This window comes from Apiospora hydei (assembly GCF_038363865.1).
Source record: "Apiospora hydei strain CBS 114990 chromosome Unknown utg000004l_segment0_segment0, whole genome shotgun sequence".
NCBI classification, from domain to species: Eukaryota; Fungi; Ascomycota; class Sordariomycetes; order Amphisphaeriales; family Apiosporaceae; genus Apiospora; species Apiospora hydei.
In genome coordinates, this window is record NW_027117363.1 from 8,246,903 (window position 1) to 8,266,040 (window position 19,138).

Genomic DNA, 19,138 nt, shown 5'->3' on the forward strand with positions numbered 1-19,138 from the left:
AAGAAAAAAAAAAAAAGAAACGAAATATACGTTGATCATCGTCACCATCATCAAGAATGTCAACAGCCTCCCTCCCTCGTATCAATGTGTCAATGTCCGTCCCTGTGCAAAACTTAAGCGCTTACATCACACATTGGTTGTTTTGAGCCAGCCACCACCGGACGAACCTGAGAGGCCCCGTTCCCCCTTGCTCTTCTTCCTTTTGCCAGGCTTGCCTGCTACACCTCCCTGCTGCTGCTGCATTGCTCGGATCGCACGTCGCAAGCAAAGTTCCAGGAGGTGGGAGCCGGCAGTAATGATTGCGTGTGCTTCTACACGTTCCTACCGTTGACAGGTACTGCCCCCAGCACATTGGCGAACAATTTGTGGGGGCGCTGCACCTAATCTTTAGTGGTCCGTCTTCTAATTGCGACCTTGCCCGTTCGTTTCCCACGTTGCATCTGCTTTGAATCTCACAGCACCTGGAGCTGGCCATCGGGGCCTCCTCATGCTGAGCTCAGAGTACAGACTTGACATATTCCGCCCGCATTTCTCAAAGAGCCTTCAGGTTTTTGGCAACGGAAAGACTCATAAATGATACATAATGCCTCACTCTTCAGAGACAATTGTTTTAAAGTAGATCGGTTTTAATCTCAAGAAAGAAGAAGGGGAGTAGCCGTTGCTGTCTCAACCCGAACCGCTGGTTAGGGATCTGAAATTGCATCTTTAGCCGTTGAGCTTACCTAATCCATGCCGCTGAACCAGTTCCCAGGTAGGGCTTGGCACCTGTAATAATGTGCTGCTGTTAATGGACATTGACCATTTTGAGCCAGCAAACTGCACACCTCCTTACCAGTCGCAGCACATAAGCCGCAGCAGACTCGTAAATGTAAGTATCTTGTCATTGGTGTTTTCTTGTCTCGATCAAACCTCGGATTTCGATTATCGTCTCTTCGCGTTCGTTACCCTGTTGGGCTGATCTCGCGATGGATTTTTTGTCCACCATGATGGAGCAAAAGAGGGCCGCATCAAGCATACCTCTTGAGTCTCTCGAAATATAAAATGCACATGCACTTACTATACTTAAAACTCAAAAGATAGAAATATGTTCTATGGTATTCTTGCGAGCCTGAGATCGCTCAATCAGCATAAAAACGATGGTTGTGCGCGGAGCAAGAACGGCCAACTACTACGAGTCTTCATGATATACTCAGTGCGTAATACTGCATATTCGATAAAGAGGAAGATGCATTACGGTTACGCTTATGAATCATGAGCCGCGGCCGATCTATTATACCGTCGATATCTCTGGATAGTCGATACAAGTTCAAAAAGTGGTAGACGCAAAGATACCTTCGGGACCGCGAAGATGTACGGCCCGAGACCAAGTTCCTGTTCAATCGAGATGCAGAAAGTAGGTAGGCCGACACTACAAGGTGTATGGATGACATCCAGTCAGGTGCTACTCAGCTTCCTATATATAGAAGGAGCATGCGCTGCAGGTAGGCATGTTAATCTATCTTCTCGAACCACGGTGCCCGGTGACAGATGCACGTCATCGTTTTCAGGTTTGAATAGAGATACGTACGATACGAATACCATACCGAACTGGTTGGCTCCTGCAGCCGCTGAAAGGGCGCTCGCTCCCTTGAAACATGTATGTTCGCCGTTCGTCTTTGTTTCTCTCTCTTCAGCAGTAGGCAGGCTCCCGTTTGCCCGCTGCCTCATCCCTAACGGCGGGTGCGCCAGCAAGTCAGTCTAGTCGGTCGTACAGGACCCAGCCGGCCACCAAGGAAACTTGTTTGCTGTGTAATCCGTAAGAGCCTTGCCGTCATCGGGATTGGTATCGTGTCACTTTGGGCCGAGCGAGAAGAGGCCTCGAGAAACTCGGTGTCTATGGAGTTGGTATTCTTCTCTTTTCTTTTCTCTCTCTCCCTACATTCGATGATCGAGAGGCTGGTCGACTACTTCAAAGTCTCCTGGCAGTTCGAAACCTCATTCACCACCGAAGCCGTTGCAGTAGGTTGAACTTCCGCGTCCTCTGGGATATCACATGCCAGCAGCATGCCAGACCACTCGTTGTCTCTTCGAATCCACTTCCCACATGTGCAACGACGCCAACAGGCCTCGGCGGAGCCCGTCCCGTCTTCGTCAAACCAGCCAGACTCGGTAGCTATACCAGCGGCAACAATACATACTCCGTCAACGACTGCCGAAAGAGTCGTATTCATCTTCTGCATGGTCTGCTTCAGGATGACCGAGACGATGTCGAAGCTGGCAGTCGTCTACGTTATGTTGTCGATTGGGGCCGAAAAGTCCTCGAGCCGTCCACCGACGAGACTACATATGCGACTTACAGGGTCGAGCAGGCCGGACATATCAATAGCCTGGCACAAGGACAGGAAGTAACTTGGACAGACGATCAACTCCCGCGCGGGAAATTTGAGGGAACAGATAAGGGGTCCTAAAGTCACAGAGTTAACTCTTATACGAGAATCTATCAACATATACGGCGGTCTTATCGCTAAGAGCAAGGGCATGATGTGGAGTTTATCGAAGCATGCTTTTACGGAGAGGGCATGTAATACTGCGCTGGCGCTGCTCCTCGCTATCAGAAACCAAGATCACACAAACATGGGCATGGAAGCATCAGAGAATGGCATGACAGGAGAAATTATATACCCAAAGTACCACCCCTTGAATAACATGTTCTTGTCTATATATTACATATATACGTGATATAATGTATGGCAATAACATTACTATTACCACTCAGGTGTTCTTTAGTCTCCATAAACCGAAGCTCTCGGCTATATGACCACATCTCACAGCCCCTATACAATTGCCGAACCATCGTCAAGAACACATCACTACACCTTGAATCTGAATCCATGCTGAGCAGCCTCGCCAGGCAACGCATTGATGGCACCCTCCACGAAAATCCCCTGCTCGAGTTTCCTGTTCAGCCGCACGAGCATGAACCGCATCACCATCGCGGCCACGATGGCCATGAACGAGGTGGCGCAGTTGACCGACATGGCAATGACGTAGCCTGGCGCCGCACTCTTCGGGTACACTGGAAAGGGAAAGCGGTTAGCTTCTGTCCCGAAAATGGAAAAATGCAGGTGTTCGGGGCAAGCATTGGTGCACTTACTGTAGGAGGCGTAGATCGACGAGCTGTTCGAGACAGCATTGATGAAAGCCAAAGCAGCGGCTCGTTTGGCTGGCGGCCTGGGCAGCGTGTTGCTGATCCACGCCAAGGCGACGACGAAGGCACTATACACGGTGGGGACCTGCGTGGCAACGTATCAGTTAACAATTGTTCTGCGCGGTACATACATGCGGGGAAGCCCACTTACCATCAACATCATGGACAGGTACCGCGGCCCAAGGGACGTCGTCGTAGCGGCAATGATGTTGGCCGCCATGTTGATGACGAGGGGCAGGACGATGTGCCAGAACCGCTCCCCGGTGCGGTCCGCGTGCCAGGCGTTGAGCATGGAGGCGATGACCGTCAGGACGTAGGGCGGGGCCGTCAGCAGGAGCGAGTTGACGTTGTTGTAGCCCAGCGTGGACACGACGGTCGGGAAGAAGTTGGTGACGGAGCCACTCGCGACGATGCCGAATAGGAGCACAAGCTATATCATCGGGAGCAGGTAAGCAAGGTATTTTGTTCAAGTGGAAGCAAGGGATGTTGGTTTTCCTTCCCCTGGTTCAGAGAGTCCAGGAAATAACAACAACGTACCAGAACATAAGTCTTGACATCCGCAAACGCCTGCTTAGCCCCGCGCCAGAACGTCTGCTGCTCGCTGTCGACCCAGTCGTCCTCGCCGATGTCCTCCTCGAGCCGCCAGACGGCGAGGGCCTTTTCCTCCTCGCTCAGCCAGCTCGTCGTGCGCGGGAAGTTGGGCAGGAGCGGGAACGCGAGGAAGGCGATGAAGATGGTGGCCGCGCCCTCGATGATGAAGAGCCAGCGCCACGCGCTCAGGCCCCGGGCGCCGTCCATGTTGCCCGTGATGCCGGCCGAGATCAGGCCCGAGAAGGCGCCCGAGATGAGGGCGCCCGAGTACAGGAACGCGGTGCGGAGGCCGAGCTCCTTTCGGGTGTACCAGCAACTCAGGTAGTAAAGGCATCCTGGCTATAGGTTGTTTGTTAGTCTAACAAGATCCAGATTTCCTGTTGCTGCTGATGGTGTCTCACAAAGTAAGCAGCCTCGACAAAACCCAGGAAGAACCGGATTGCCAGTAAGCCGCCAAAGTTCTTAGCTTCAGCCGTGGCGGTCGAGATGACACCCCAAATGATCATCTTAAGATGTGTCAGTATGTGTTGCCGCAATGGTTTGGGTCTTTTGGTTTACTTACACAGATTGGCAGATACAGCGCGGGCTTGCCGATCTTGTTAAGAAGCAAGTTGGATGGGATCTGCATCAGAAGATAACTACAACATGATCAATACCGATAACCTCAAAAGAGACACATTTAAGCACCTACCCAACGAAGAGAATGCTGACGGTGGTCTTGGGGTGAGAAGTTAGCCAACCAGCCTCGCCGTCTCGAGAAGATGTTTCATTGACTTACCTGGAACTGTGTCGAATCTTCGGGCATGTTCAGGTCCTTTTCGATATGGGCAAGCTTTGCGGCCGCAATGTTGTTCCTATAATTGCATGAGTATCTTAGCCCTATCTTCCCATGAGAGGTAGAGTTATGTGCACGACTCACCGATCAATGTAGTTCATGATATACATCAAGACTATCATGGGCAACAGGCGCCAGTCGATCTTCCTGACCAGATGCTTCTCCAGATCCGCGCGCTGCTCGGGCGACATCATCGCGATGATGGCCGGCGGCTGGAGCAGTCGCCTCTGCGCGGCCTCGAGGCTTGTCTTGGCGCCGATCGCCTCGGCGGGCGTCTTGTGGTCGCCATGGTACTCGTTGGACGAGGTATGCTCGACCTCGATCTTCTGGTCTGCCGGGTCCGACGACATGGTGGGAGGCAGTGATTAAGGTTCAAGATGTGTGTAAGTCGTGTACTTCTGGATCTGGGAAGGCCGAGCGGGAATAAATCGAAAGAGGAGAGACCAACAAGCTGTCCAATTCAGACGAAATACGAGTAGTGGACACGACAGAAGTCACGACCCTGTTCTCCTCAACTGGCGATAAAATTGCGAAGGATTCGCCCCTTGGCGTTTGTGCAGGAGCAGCCCTTATCTACCTGCCTACCTACCTACTTATTTAGCACACTCGTTCTATATGCGATGTGACATTGCTGGGGGACTGCCATACCCGGCTGCAAGCGCAGCGATGCCGCAGGGTGGCGGATGCGGTTCCATGCCGTGACAGTAGGCATCGCGCATCGTATCGCATACCTAGGCAACGCCGAACCCCGTCATGGCGAGGGCTATACATACGTAATAGAACTTGGGTCCGTCGTGCGGACAAATATGTACCGATAGGAAAGCGGCCCAGCCCTCAACTCCCTTTCGCCCATTGGCTCCGGGTAATACTATGCAACGTTGGGGAAGAGTCTGAAACCCACCCAAGCAGGAAGCCCGATACCCACGAATACCCCCCGGCCGACTAGTCTGAGTGGCTTGCCTTGGCTCTGCCTAACCGCCTGCCGCGCTTTCTCATTTGCGGGGGAGGTTGTCTGGGGGTGGGAAGGGGGGGTATGCGGGGACGGCTCCTCTTGGCTGCGGTACCAAGTATAATGTCGCTCTATTGAGCAGGGGGTGTGGGATGACGATCCTTCTTCGAAAATTATCAACCAAACAACTGTCCCTCGGTCCTTCTTTTTCTCAGCAGCTTGCTCCAGCTCGGTTCCGATCCAAGCAGCTAGCTGCAAGAGGGGCTATTGGAGTATAGTGTATGGAAGGTGTAACGGCATTTAGATATGCACGTGGGGTTGCAGTATACATGTATAGAAGAAGTAGGCTGAGAAGGTTGCCCGACTTTAGGCGAGTCTCCCGGATGGGCAATTAACACACCCCCTATCAGTATACGCAGGTCCGGGAAAATGATTAGCATGAAGCCTCTCGCCTTGGTTCTTGCAAAGGTATACTTGGAATACAGATCTCAGAAGATGGTAGGTACGATTAAGCTCTTTCGTGGTAATGATTGGCGCTGTTATTAGTGAACGAGAACGATGCACTAATGACTACCGATATGTAGGACTATCCACCCCGCGATTCTTGACTCGCGCCAATGCTGTGGCCGCGTCTCGGGGTGGTGGATGCCAGGGCCGCCTCAGCTGACCGGTATATCATTACACGTACATTTTCCTTGCAGAAGCCGAACTTGTTCCCGGTTTCTTCCAAGCTAGACATATGCGGGATCGTGTGGGAATCATGAGCCTTGCCGTATTCCCGGTTCTCTCTACCCGCCGCCCCTTCAACGGCACGATTCCTCTCGCGACATTAGTGTTCATTTGTCAACGTGGTGATACACGGGCAATGTCAAGTTCACTTGTCCGGTTCTGGGATTGTTTGGCTAGATGGAATTGCAGCAGTTTAACCCAAACCGAGTTAGGGTTCTGACGGTAATGGGATGACACTATTTCCAGGAGTCAGGCTTATTTGCGACTTCTGCCCGTGCGCGCGTCGTGGCCGTTTCTACACCACTGTATTAACACGCTCACTTTTGCCAGAGACATGACACGAGATGGAGTGGTTATCGCTGACTCTCTTTTTGAAGAGCTCCCGTCCCAGTGACTAGCAATAGGCTCGACAAATTTTCTGCCAGCTTCTTGGATAGATGGCCTGTTGAAACCCGGGACAAGAGGGCGCCAATGGGACATGGAAACCCTCAGGCGGCGAGACCACTAGCTCTGCAATACTCAGTGTAACTGATGAGCCGACATTCATGATTACTGATCACTGATCAAAATTACGGTCATCTTCTTCGTGTATGGCCAGGCAGGCGACTCAGGGCCGACTCCGTGACGCTCCGTCACACGCAAATGCTGGGGATCTAATATTCACCTTGACATTATGGACAGCATCAAAACAATGGATAACAAGAAACATATAGGGCCAATATTCTAATTTCAGACATCGTCGTTCAGTACGTAGCCAAGCTTCATAGCTTATCAATATCTAGATAGATCCATAGCTAAGTGATAATGCATAAGTGTGCTCTCGGATTCCATAACTATTGGCGAACCAGACCTCATTGCCGCACCTCAATTATCATGGGATAAATCAGAAGCTTGATCCGGCATTTCCTTTCGTAACCTGTAGGCTCATCTGCTTTCCGGTGAATAGTTCTGCAGCCCCCAGACCGCCCAGTATCTTCTAGGGGTCCAGTACCAACAGCCTCAAACGTCCCCTGGCAAGGTAAAGGACCTAAGCTGCAATGAGCTCGAGATCCTTCACTCTGCTGAACCGGCACAGGTCTTTGAGTATGCGCATTATTGACCAGGACGCCTCCGGATGATAGACCATCTGAGTGGTGTTGGGAGAAGGTGTTTCCTCGGGGGCGAAAATTCGCTTACACGATTGCGTTTGATCCGATAGCCGGAGGCGAGGTGATCGAGGAAGCTTAGTGAGCCAGTCTCTGACACGGAGCCTGTCCTGGGAACAGGCCTTCAATCGATAGAACTTGGTGTTTCTGCGTCGCTGTACACGTATTTCCAACGCGCCATAATTCGGACTCATTGGAGACTCTCTCATGAGCGAGATGATGTGGCCGATCCAGCAAAAGGGGTGGGGTGCCTCGGGAATGCGGTTGACCATGGTACGCCCAGAATGGAAACTCGGACGTCCAGATTCACATATAGTAACCCCGATCTCATCCTTCACCATGTTCATATACACATATCCACTGTGTTTTCCCAGCTGATGGTTCTTTTGTACAGAGGTTTTGATGCAGAAGGGGCCTTCCTGATCACTGCAAGGGAGATAGAAGTACAGTTCTGGATGCCAAACGTTGTGGTCCCGACATTTTTGACTTGGTGGGTATGCCATAACCTTCAGTTTCACGTTATAGAAGGCCAGAGCAGCCTTGCGGCTCTCCAAGCTGGTGACGAGGAAAGGTGACACCAAGTCTTTTCCGTGAAAACGATCATACCTGGTAAACAACTCGATATAGCGGGTCGTGCTCGCTATCTCAACCGCGTATTTCCACTATGGCACCCACGTCAATGAACTGTTGGTGCTTTGCAGCTTGAATATTGAACGAGATAGTCTGGGTGTGTGGTATATGATTGCTTACAATCAGGTCGCGCAACTCCGGTGGGAGCTTCGGGAAGTTGGTGAACGTCGACATGGCGTCATAGCTAGTTGGGTACAATCTGCCAGGCAAATATAGAAGTTGGTTAGACGGGGGGTGAAACTTGGGGAGGAGAGTTGATGATGTTTGATAGACGGTGGAGTTTAGTAGGCCGTTTCTTCACTGAGCCATGTATAAATAGGGCTTGAACGGGTGCCTAGCTAGCTGGCCCAGATGTGCCTGGGCAACGAACAGAGCGACTTATCCGACCTGTGTACTAAGTTGACCAGCCAGCTCGCTCCAAGGCATTACTCAGCCCCTGGCATCTTCTAGCCTGAAGACCTCCTTGTCGTGCTCCAGTACTTGTCACTTTCCTCCACCACGATCTTTCCCTCCGCCTCCAGCGGCCCAATCACTTCGATATCCTTCTGCGGACACCCCTTCAACACATCTCTCGTATGCCAGTCCATTGTGAAATTCTCTTTGTTCCCAGGCCCGGTCAACTCATACAGCTGATCATTGCTGCCCGCAAACACGATCCGGCCAATATGCGCCCACTGTGATCCCTCTGTTATCAGCACTGCATCTTACCACACCACACACCCCAGGCGACAAGCCTCGTTATTGCTCCCACTCGGGCCTGGGACGGCCAACACCTCAGAAACAAGAAGGAGAAGAAGGAGAAAGAGAGCTCACGTAGATAGTAGCCGTACACATCCCACAAGGCTCCCAAGTACTAACCAACGAGCACCGCCAAAGAAACGCCTTATCGTAGTGGCAGTACGCGAGCCGCGCCAGGGAGCTCTCGGCATGGTTGACCTGGTCGACGGACTGGTGCGACAGCAGCACCGTCTCGTTATCGGGCGCCAGCAGCACCGCGGCGAACGGCCGCTTCCCAAACGCCACGGCGCGCCGCTGCACCGCCAGCGCCGCCCCGACGCCCGCCGCGAGCTGCGCGGGCGTCACCGGGGTCCGCTCCGGGAACAGGGAGGGGAGCAGGGCGGCGGCGGACGAGCCTTCACCGCCGCCATTGCCGCTCACTCCGGAAGGCCCGTTGTTGGTAGACATGGCTATTATACAAAACTGAACGGGGGTTATTCGCCGTTGTCGTCTGTAGATACGTTTATAGATGTTGGAGGCGGGCGTGGCCGTTTATGTCCGGGACCACTTTTTGCATCATTGGGAGATAACGGAGCTTTTCTGTTGGGTAGCTGTGTAAGTCGGACACTCCCGAGTCTATCTTGGGTAACAAAGGGTACAGCGGAACAACAAGCGACGACTCTCTGGTAGTAATTGCAGTGTTATACAACTATTACAATCAATGTACTATAACCAAGTGAGTTGACAGAATAGTTGGCTGGTGGAATAACTGGCGGCAATTGCTAGCAACTGATATAATCACATAGAAAAACCAAGTGATCAACGACTAGAATACCAGATCACATCATGTCACCAAAGATCCATAGTCAAGTCCTGTAATGGGAAAGTCGCAGCTATGCAATTGTCACAGCAGTCGATGCTATTCCGTAAAAGCATAAATCAGTCCTGGATATCATGTCCCGTCCAAAAACGCCATGCCCTGAGGTACCCACTAATGCTACACCTAGGTCGCTCCTGTATTCTGAATGACATTGCTCGCCCCCTATCCGCGGCGAGATTGCGCCTGCTGTCGCTCCTTCCAAGCATCTCTGATCCCCTTGGCAGCCCCGAGGAGCTCCTCCTTCGTGACGCCGTCCTCGATGCTCTCCAAGACCGACTTGATGACCGAGATGTGGTTGCCGTTCGGCTTGTCGTCTCGGAAGCGGTAGAACCGCCAGCGCTTCTGCTCGTCCATGTACGCCTCGACGATCCGTTCATCCATCGGCTCGTTCAAGGCCTTCAGCTCCTCCCATTCCTCCTCCGTCATGTACATCTCGCCGAAGGGTCGGTAGGAGTCGGGACCGTTGCCGCCGTGATAGGCCAGGATCTGGATCTGCGGGACGTCGTGGTAGAGCTTATAGGGCTCGGTCCAGCCCTCGGCAAGGTCCTCCTCGTCGGGCTGCAAGAGGGGCCAATCGAGCTTCCAGCGGAAATCGACCGTGTTCTCGTCTGCCGCCTTCCACTTCAGGATGTGGGGATCGGTGCCTGGCTTGTACTCGCTGCCGAGGCAGGTGAAGATCAGGCCGTCGTTGCCGTGTCTCAGGTTCTTGATGACCTCGCGGAACATCATCTCGATGCCGTAGGCGACCTGCATCTCCTTCATGCCCAGGACGTAGGCCTGGAAGGGCCTCTCGGTCGGGTATTTCTTGTAGAGGGCCTTGTAGGGGTTGTAGATCCACTCCTTGAAGTAGCCGAGGCGCTTCGGCAGCTCGCGCGACATGAGGTTTTGCCCGTCGAGCGCGAGGCAGTCGAACACGAGGTAGGTCGGTTCCTTGCGGCCGTCGCCGACGTCGTCCATGACGAGCTCGCCGTCGAGGAGGGTGTTGACGTGGAAGCCTTCTTCGGCCTTGGTGGTCGGTATGTGGGTGCTGCCGGTACTCACGTACCAGTAGTCGTTGCGTCGGTCGATCATGAAGTGCGCCTCGGCGCCGCTAGGGTCGACGGTGAGGTAGAGGAGGTATCGTATGCCGTCCGACTTCTCGCAGACGTAGTAGTCCTTGGATCGCAGCTCTTTCAGGTGGTGACGCGCGAAACTGACGGGCTGCGCGCCCGGAAAGTCCCAGCGCTCCCTGCCCAGCAGGCGCTGCACGTCCTGGCGCAGACCGGCGGCCTCTTCATTGGGCAGCTTGATGCCGGGAGCGTCGATGGACTGCAAAGGTCCGCTGTTGTCCGAGGCCATGGTGATCGATCGCAGGAGCGGCCAGATTATTTTTTGTTGGATTGGGATTGAGAAGATGGAGGTGGATCGGCGAGCTGCAAGCTTAGATCATGAGCAGACATGCACCTACTTAGAGTGGGGCCGCCGCTGCTTCTATTCAAAGGGAGGCACTTAGCCAGCACAATTGAACGCTGGCCAATCCAGTATATTCACTGGATGTTGTAATGTCTAGTCCAATTTAAAACACGCAAAGTCCCGTTCAGTTGGGTTTAATATATAGTGCAGTCCTAGTAAAGTAAACTTCCGGTATAATTGGTGGTGATGGGATAACTGGCTGTCAATGGAATAGCTGATGGTAGTTACTGCATGTGATTCGTGGGTGGAAACCGTGGTGCTTCCAGGCCGTAACACATATGGGGCAGTGAACCTGTGGGTGTATTCAAGTTATTATACGAGTGCTAGGGAATACGACACAATTTCTAGTGAGTACCTAGGGATGTAGGTTATGGGTGACTCGCAGCGCTTGGAAGCTGCTTTCCTCTGTCTAGTGGTTACCTGATGCATCAATCTTTGGTTACCTATTATACATGACATTTTCACAGGGAAACAGGTTGCCCCCAAACGGGGGGTTTCCTTTGTGTGAGGTCTTGAAAGGACGGGGGGATATGCAATCCAAAAAATATATAAGTATATATGTAAAAGGGGGTATATATTCGCTAAGTAATCTCTCATGACAAAGGAATGAAACAGCACAGTCTGGTGCTGCATATAGTCTTTTAATGGTCGTCCTCCAGTCCAGTTACAAATCGTTTATCATAACCCTTAACCGGCTTACCCTCCCCTTCCTCCAGCAAAGATGGGCTCGCGGCCGAATATCGCACATTGAATTCGTGCGTCGTAAATATCTTCATCTCCACTGGTCCTCCGGCTCCTCCGGCTCCTCCCCCTAAGTCGTCATTTATGGGTTTGAGGATTTCCTCCACCGATTCGGAATATTTGTGTTTTTGCGTTGATGATATTGTTGTGCCCGTCTCCTTGTCGTCGTCCCGTCCCGTCTTGATCGTGGTGCCGTGGCCGTATAAGCGGCTACTGCCTGACTTTGCATAATCTCCGTCACGGATGTTGTTATAGCTGCCATTCCCATGGCTTCTGCCGGAGCGTTCCGAGCGGCCACGTCCGCCCATGCGGGTGACGGCGTCCCTCCAGGCGCCGGCCAACCAGGCGTCGAGGATGGGGAGGTTGATGGTGATGATGCCGATGGCGACGTCCAAAGAGGTCCATATGAGCAGTTCCGCGTAGTCCCAGGTGAGGTCGCTGGTGAAGTCGGCACGGATGAGGCGCATGAGTCCGCACAGGACCGCAATGCCGCCGCTGGCCCAGATGATGAAGAGGCGCGCCTTCTTGGTTCGGTCCATGCGGACGCGCCACAGGATGATGACGGGGGATGACAGCAGCAGCACTCCTTGCACCACGTGCGTGATGTTGAAGAATTTGCCTTGGATCCCCACATTGTAGCATACGGGCGGTTTCTCCAGCTGGCCGCTGTACAGCTGGTCCCATTGCGACTGGAAGGGCGCGCAGGAAAGCACGTTCCAGAAGACGGCGAGGCCAATGTAGACAACAAGGGTGAAGATGAAGAGGTCGCAGAACCATCGCCAAAATACCGAAATGTTTTTCGAGAGGCGGCGTATGAATAACGCGAGTGACAGTTTGACGAAGCCGACGGTTATGAAGAACATCCACTTGTCGATCGTTCCGTAGTATACGAATTCATTATAATCCTCATACTGTCCCGGAATCGTTAGTCAGAAGGACCAATGACAAATATGTTTTTGTTTTCCCGTCCAACGTACCGTATTGTCCCATATGTGCTTCCCGCCACCTCTGAGCACCATTTTTAATTGACATATAGTGTACGTCAAGCCGAAAGCCTAATGGAGAGAGAAGATCCAAGTCAGCTTCGTTATATACGGGGAATCAAAGCCAATATAGAAACCAAACACGGCACATGTTCAATAGCAGGGGCTGCTTGATGATGTAAACTTACAGCAGCAGCAATGGTTGCCCAGTCATCCGTCCCAAACCGCATCTGGCTCATTGACACTCGAAGAGCCAACCTCGACACCGTAACCACGGTGATGGCGACTATGATGATGATGAGGCCGGTGATGATACCAGGCTGCTTCGAGGCATATTCATAGCCGGCATGGGGTGGCTGGGCGGCCCGGGTGTAGCCCAGGGCGGGATCAACATTGCCCATGCGAGCGGCACGGAGAAAGCCCCTAACGATATAGTAGTCTCGTTCGGTATTGGGCGGTTGGCCAACGAAGGCCGAAGGGCCATCGTCTTGGAAGGCGGGCAGCGACATGATGGTTGCCGTGGCCGTCGGCCGGTACCGAAACCCGACCTATAATACCGTTGTTCGTACGTTATTGTAAGCGTTGTTGGTTGTTTCCTTTTCGGGAGGATGTCGCCATCGAGCCTCCACACGGAGGAAGGACCGCAGATCACAATGATATTGCTTGTGATCTATCACCATCAACCTTCCGGTCAGGTTGGCAAGGTTGGGTAGGGCCGTGGAGTAAAGAGAGACAAAGCAAATAGCCCGTTAGAATACGAAAGTAATGAATGACATAGGACTCTGAGCCCGGTAGAAACCAGGGATCTGCCACTTGGGGCAACGTTGACGGTCGATCCTCTTGATATAACAGAAAAAACGGATAAACATTTCTCGCAAGCTTGCCTGACTTGACCGGTAGTGCACCTGCAAGCGCGATCTTTCATTACCGAAGGACCCTAGGCACCCAGAGCATGGCAGTGCCTGGGATAGCTGACTCGGCCAATCTGAGACGGGCGGTCACGATGTCTCGGAGGGAATCTCTGGAGCAGAAACTGGAGACACGACAGGCGGACAGGGAGCGGCTCGTCATGCCATGCCATGCACGCCGCTGCAGGTACATTCAGGTGTCCCATCTCTTCCCAGTCCCATCTAAGCCGCTTCTGGGGACCCTCCTGGTTTTAGCCATGGGAATACGGAGGATTGCCCTACAAGGTATTTGGGCAGCAGCACCTTTGAGTGCTAGTTGTTAGTTGCGGACGACTGTGGCTCTCCTGCATCCTGCAAGGTTCTGCGAGCTGAGAGGGCAAAGAGGCCCTGCCACGATTATACCTCGTCTGGGATAGATGGATGCTGGCAGGCCTCGCTTGAGCCCTGATTGGGTGGAGCCGGGCATGCCAAGGTTGTTCCTCGTAGGGTTTTGTTTGCACAAGGAAGAACCCTGTTTCAGATCTTAGGTGGCATTTGTTCTGGAACGACGAGAAAAAAGTTGATCGAGCCCTTCGGACAGTGTGCCACAAACATCACTTCGTCCGGCGATTCGTCCGATTTGGCACGCGATAATAACATGGTTATGGTTCGCGTGACATCGCGGCCCTTGTCTCCTTCCCTTTCCACTCTACTGGCCGGAGCAGAAAGGCGGGCAAGGTTAGACTAGGATTACTAAGTAGACCTCGTTCCTGCAGTCCCAATTTTAAAGTTCACATTATCCAAGTGCCGTGGCTGAATATTGGATTCACTTTTATTTATTTATTCTGAAGCTGGCGGACCGCGGACGCGCCGCCGCACGCCAGCCGGCAGTTCGTCTTAGATCGAGATACGATAAGTCCGATACGCCGCCCTCTTCAATCCAATGGTATGCAGGTCCAAGATGTGCAGCGAACAGCAAGTGCCAGGTTGCCGGGTTTCTGTCTGTAGGTTCTCCCGATCGAGCGATCGGATGGGTTGTTGCGTCTGAAGATCACTACCCATTTGGCAGTTTCATCCCGCTGTAAAAGGTCGGGCACGAGACCCGACAACCTAAAAGTAGCATCGAGAAAAAATAAACCCATGTCGTATATGCAATCCAAACCTGTCGATTGTCGGCCGCCACGATTCTGCACGAGAGACAGCATGAATTTCCCAGCTGTCCCAAAGATCCCCGGCCCCGGCTGCCAGTGCCACTGACACAATAACACCTCAACTATGAAACTCGCGGCCAGGGTTCGTTTGGAAGAACGGGCTGGACGCTGGAAGGTGTGGTTCTGTTATTTTACTCTAGACATCTCAATACTCCTTCCAAGGTAGAGAATGCTACCTCCGGTGCCGCCATTTCACCAGTAGTAGTATGCAAAAACATCATCCCTGAGTGGGACACCGGCGGATGGAAGACGCTTCCTCCTGCATCTTTCGATGTGCTCGTTAGAGTATCGGTGTAATCTCCTTTTCCTTTGCCCAGGATGTATCCCACGATGCCTGTACCCTCCCTTCTCCTTGGATCCATTACTCGGGCGATGCTCTTCTGATGCGAATTGCGGGTCTGGATCGACTGAAACCATCTGCACCTGGGCGGCCAGAAACGGGCAATAATACGAAAGGACCAGTGGCACGTAATAACTTAGGCATCGTGTTTTTTTCTCGGTGCCTCGTACTAGAAACAACTGGAGGGAAAACTCCTTCATGGAAAAATAGGGCTTCACTTTTCTGTTTCTGGCTGGGCGTGTTTGAATTGCCGTGAGGCTCCAAAACTTTTGTGTCGATGCCCTTTGATGACGAAGGGGGCAATCGGCCCCTTAGGGATGCGCCAACAGACTAGCTCATGGCGCCGTCGTACGGAAGCCCGTGTAACCCGTCGCACAAGATGGGTTCGCTTAGATCTTAGTTTCGAGACAGAAACTTGTTTCTCTGGACGCCGCCAGGAGCACTACGTGGTAGCAATGCGATACACAGTACGCCTTACGAACACGCGCGCAGCAGACCTGACTGCTGGAACCAGCACATACATGCGAACATTGAATTCGCCATTGTCTCACGGCTGGATCGTGGGCATATGGCGTATGCAGGAACACGTGGGGATCAGCCACATATGCGTTGGTGATGCAAGCCCGAACTCAGTTTGGGCGCGTTCAGGAGCGCGCTGTTACGGACGGGGCTGGGTTGCTATGGTTCGGTTGCTTTGTTTTAGACCACTCCAGCCTCGCCACAGGAGAAAGCATCTTCTCGCCTTGTCTGATCGAGATGATAAACCTGCGCATACTGACTCTCGGGTGCTGTTTTTGACGTTTCCGGCGGGAAGCGGACAGGCACTACTGCCTTAGTGAGACGGAAAGAAAAGTGACAAGTAGTTCCGGTCCTTAGACTGTTTTATAGACGCGAATCTTATTATATCGTACGTGTAGCCTACTCATGTGTGTATATATCGTCCAAGTCTATTAAGTCATAGGGCTCATATGCACAAGGAAATTAGTTGCCGATTGGCTTATTCTATCTAGCCTTTGAGACCTACAGGTTCTTCTTCGCGTCCTGCTCCTTGATCCAGCCCTCCACGACCGCGGCAATTTCCATGTTGTTCTTCTCCAGGTGCCCGAAGTGGCCATTGCCGTGGATGCCCACGTCGGCGAGCTTGATCCAGTCGGGATTCCCGCCGGCCTGTTTCAGGAACTCGATGACGCAGTGGTCGTACGTCGCGTGCACGCTGGCCTCGCCCGTGGTGCAGAGGTACGGCACGCTGGCGATGTTGGGCAGCTTGCGCGCGGGCTCGGCCTGCAGGTGGCAGTTGCGTAGCGCCAGCGTGTCCTCACCGACCACCTCGACCTTCAGCTCCGAGGGGTCAGACACGGGCGGGTCGTAGGTCAGGGGAGTGTTGGCGAGGCCCCAGGCGCGCGCGGCCGAGCCCGAGTCCACCGTCGAGCCGTAGTTCCAGAACGGCTGCGTCGAGTGCTCCAGGTTGATGTTGCCGGCCACCAGCTCGGGGCAGTCGTTCGAGACCAGGATCGGGTACTGCGCGCCCGAGGAGTGCGAGATGAGGTACGAGGCGCCGACCATCGACAGCATGCTGCAGATCGAGGCGCGCATCGCCGTCTCGCCCGCCACCAGGCTTGTGGTGTAGGGGACGGTGGCGTGGGCGAAGGCCTCGAAGATGGGGTCACCGATTTGTCCGGTGCCAGGCCATTGCGTATGCAGTGTCGCTTGCGGGTAAGTTGGCGCAAGTTCCGGTGCGCTGAAACCGCCTTGGACAACCTGCACCGTCGTGCCGTTGGCCAGGGCGAAGTCGGTGGTGTCTTGCTGGGCAGAACGTCCAGTGGCGATCTGATCAACGAGATAGACCATGTACCCCTTCTGGATGAAGTACGAGGCGAACCCCTTCCGGTTATCGGGGGTGTTGAGCCAAGTCACCGCCGAGCCGGCGCCTCCGTGGAAGAAGACGAGCGGGTGAGGGTGTTTGACACCGCAGGTCGGGGTCAGCTTCTCGACGTAGACCTGGTCCGCGAGGATGTTTCCGCCACCGCTGGGGACCGAGCGGCCGCCGACGTAGAAGACGTCTCGGAAGTACTTGGTTTCCGAGGACCGGCACTTGGGGCTGATGGCGTGGACCCCAGTACAGTCGACAGACGAATTTGTCGCTGCTGCTGTCGGCGGCAGCACATATGCACTGACAGCGCCTGCAAGGCCGAGAGCAGAGAATACCGTGGGATACCGCATTATGTCGCTGGTTTTCGATGAGCACCGCTTCCAAGGGCAGCACAATCGGTTCAAATGAGTGACGAAGAGTTAGACAATTAATGTTTGATTAAGTGGTAAAAGAGAGGAAGACGGGGATATCCACGTCTATAAGTGTATAAGTTTATCCAGTCGCAGCCACGTGCAGCGGTGAGGATCTCTAGATATTTCTTATCGCAGAAGGGCCGGTTCCTGCTTACTCACTAGACCATGAAGCAATTTAGGTATTCTTCTCGTGTTTGTAGGGATTCATAGCCTCGCATAGTGGACAGGCTGCCGGGGTGAGCTGTTCGCCCGTCGGCAGATTGTCCGCAACGGGGCCTAGTCTTGTAGGCATTGGGACGGGCCCCTGCTAGCTGAGCAAATTAGCATATAGAGCATGCCTAGCACATATACATCGCTGCCAGCATTCGCAACTCGGAGACCGTGGCGTAGGTGATATAGACTGGTTTGACGGGACGGGATGAAGACGTCGTGTTTTACTGCCCTGTTAGCATAGCAGTCGGGTGCCCCTTCCAGAAGCATTCCGCTCCCTCAGCCGTCAGAGGAGGTTCGATCCAAGGCGTTATGCTAACATGGACCCCTGAAATTTGACCCGACGCGACACAAGCCCCGATGCGGGGCGGCCGTTGGTGGGGTCCATCTCATCTAGGGACGATGGATCACTGATCATAGTACGATTCTGCCCTCACGCCGCGGTCTACAGTTGCGCTGCCAGCAGATTACTAACAAAGCAACCATCCTTGCCTAGTCTGCTGCTCTTGCGGATGGGTTTCCGATATTGTGAGCCCACTACTGGTAGGTGAGCAACCTAGATTCTGCAGCTGCCTTGGCCGGAGCCATTGGTGAGGACGGCTAGTTCCGGTTTGCGCAGTTTGTAGGTAAGGGCACGGAATTGCTGTGAGTCCTGGCAAATAAGAATATTGCGGTTCTTCCCGATTGACTTCGATAAACTATTCGCATCTGTCAAGCATGAGAAGTACAAATGGCGGTGATCCGTCGGCTTTAGTGGTCTAGATAAAAAATCAATATTGAGTAAAAGGGTCATTTACATGAACGAGGCAGTCAAAAGATAGCTTGAAAGCCGGGTTTGTGGACGAACTCCCCGAACTTGATGACGCCGGGGGTTTATTTCCATCATGTCCTTGTTGAAAAACGTGGTTACCATGTAAGATTAGGCCCGGGTACCAGAACGGTGTTGGAGAAAGATATCATCAGACACCAGTTCCATGGTTCAGCCAGTTTGCTTTCGACTCCAGACCTATATATAGTGAGCTCAAGGTTGAACATCCTGAGATAGTATACTCTTTCTTGGATAGACCCGAATCAGCTATAAAGTGGTCGTGGAAACACCTGCGAGGCGCTGGGGAGTAAATTATATAAGCCAAGTAGGCTCCTCTACAAGCCAAAGCTACCTACTCAGTATAGGAGGGTTTGAAATTGCCTTCCAGTAGGTTAGTAAGTCTTGCGACTCCTTTTCCCGGGAGGCTTTGATGTATCTCCTGGGGTTTGACTTCATGGCTCCATGGTATTTACACCGAGATCAGGCCTGACTCGTAGGCGCCATGCATTGGAGTATATAGCATAATTCCTAGTACCACATCTGGGGACCGATAAGAGTTA

The 19,138-nt window shown here is 53.1% G+C and overlaps 6 protein-coding genes across 6 annotated transcripts; all 6 read right to left on the bottom strand.

Annotated features, from left to right (window-relative positions):
* Positions 1 to 1,943: 1,943 nt before the first annotated feature.
* PG997_005083 (uncharacterized protein) lies at positions 1,944 to 2,357 on the bottom strand (the record flags this gene model as incomplete). Its single annotated transcript, XM_066809398.1, has 2 exons — positions 1,944 to 2,264; positions 2,337 to 2,357. 2 exons carry the CDS (start codon positions 2,355 to 2,357, stop codon positions 1,944 to 1,946), a joined length of 342 nt encoding a protein of 113 aa, XP_066673016.1.
* A 492-nt stretch (positions 2,358 to 2,849) lies between these two features.
* Positions 2,850 to 4,963, bottom strand: PG997_005084 (major facilitator superfamily domain-containing protein; the record flags this gene model as incomplete). Its single annotated transcript, XM_066809399.1, has 9 exons — positions 2,850 to 3,055; positions 3,134 to 3,272; positions 3,339 to 3,617; positions 3,725 to 4,117; positions 4,180 to 4,284; positions 4,341 to 4,416; positions 4,470 to 4,495; positions 4,557 to 4,632; positions 4,698 to 4,963. 9 exons carry the CDS (start codon positions 4,961 to 4,963, stop codon positions 2,850 to 2,852), a joined length of 1,566 nt encoding a protein of 521 aa, XP_066673017.1.
* Positions 4,964 to 8,512: 3,549 nt separating this feature from the next.
* PG997_005085 (cmp deaminase) lies at positions 8,513 to 9,251 on the bottom strand (the record flags this gene model as incomplete). Its single annotated transcript, XM_066809400.1, has 2 exons — positions 8,513 to 8,740; positions 8,880 to 9,251. The coding sequence occupies 2 exons, from the start codon at positions 9,249 to 9,251 to the stop codon at positions 8,513 to 8,515; spliced, it is 600 nt and encodes a 199-aa protein (XP_066673018.1).
* Positions 9,252 to 9,825: 574 nt separating this feature from the next.
* PG997_005086 (mrna capping enzyme alpha protein) lies at positions 9,826 to 11,001 on the bottom strand (the record flags this gene model as incomplete). The annotated part of the gene is made up of 1 exon (XM_066809401.1): positions 9,826 to 11,001. One exon carries the CDS (start codon positions 10,999 to 11,001, stop codon positions 9,826 to 9,828), a length of 1,176 nt encoding a protein of 391 aa, XP_066673019.1.
* A 755-nt stretch (positions 11,002 to 11,756) lies between these two features.
* PG997_005087 (uncharacterized protein) lies at positions 11,757 to 13,348 on the bottom strand (the record flags this gene model as incomplete). The annotated part of the gene is made up of 3 exons (XM_066809402.1): positions 11,757 to 12,767; positions 12,834 to 12,911; positions 13,028 to 13,348. 3 exons carry the CDS (start codon positions 13,346 to 13,348, stop codon positions 11,757 to 11,759), a joined length of 1,410 nt encoding a protein of 469 aa, XP_066673020.1.
* Positions 13,349 to 16,297: 2,949 nt separating this feature from the next.
* Positions 16,298 to 17,497, bottom strand: PG997_005088 (secreted lipase; the record flags this gene model as incomplete). Its single annotated transcript, XM_066809403.1, has 1 exon — positions 16,298 to 17,497. The coding sequence occupies one exon, from the start codon at positions 17,495 to 17,497 to the stop codon at positions 16,298 to 16,300; it is 1,200 nt and encodes a 399-aa protein (XP_066673021.1).
* Between the last annotated feature and the right edge of the window lie 1,641 nt (positions 17,498 to 19,138).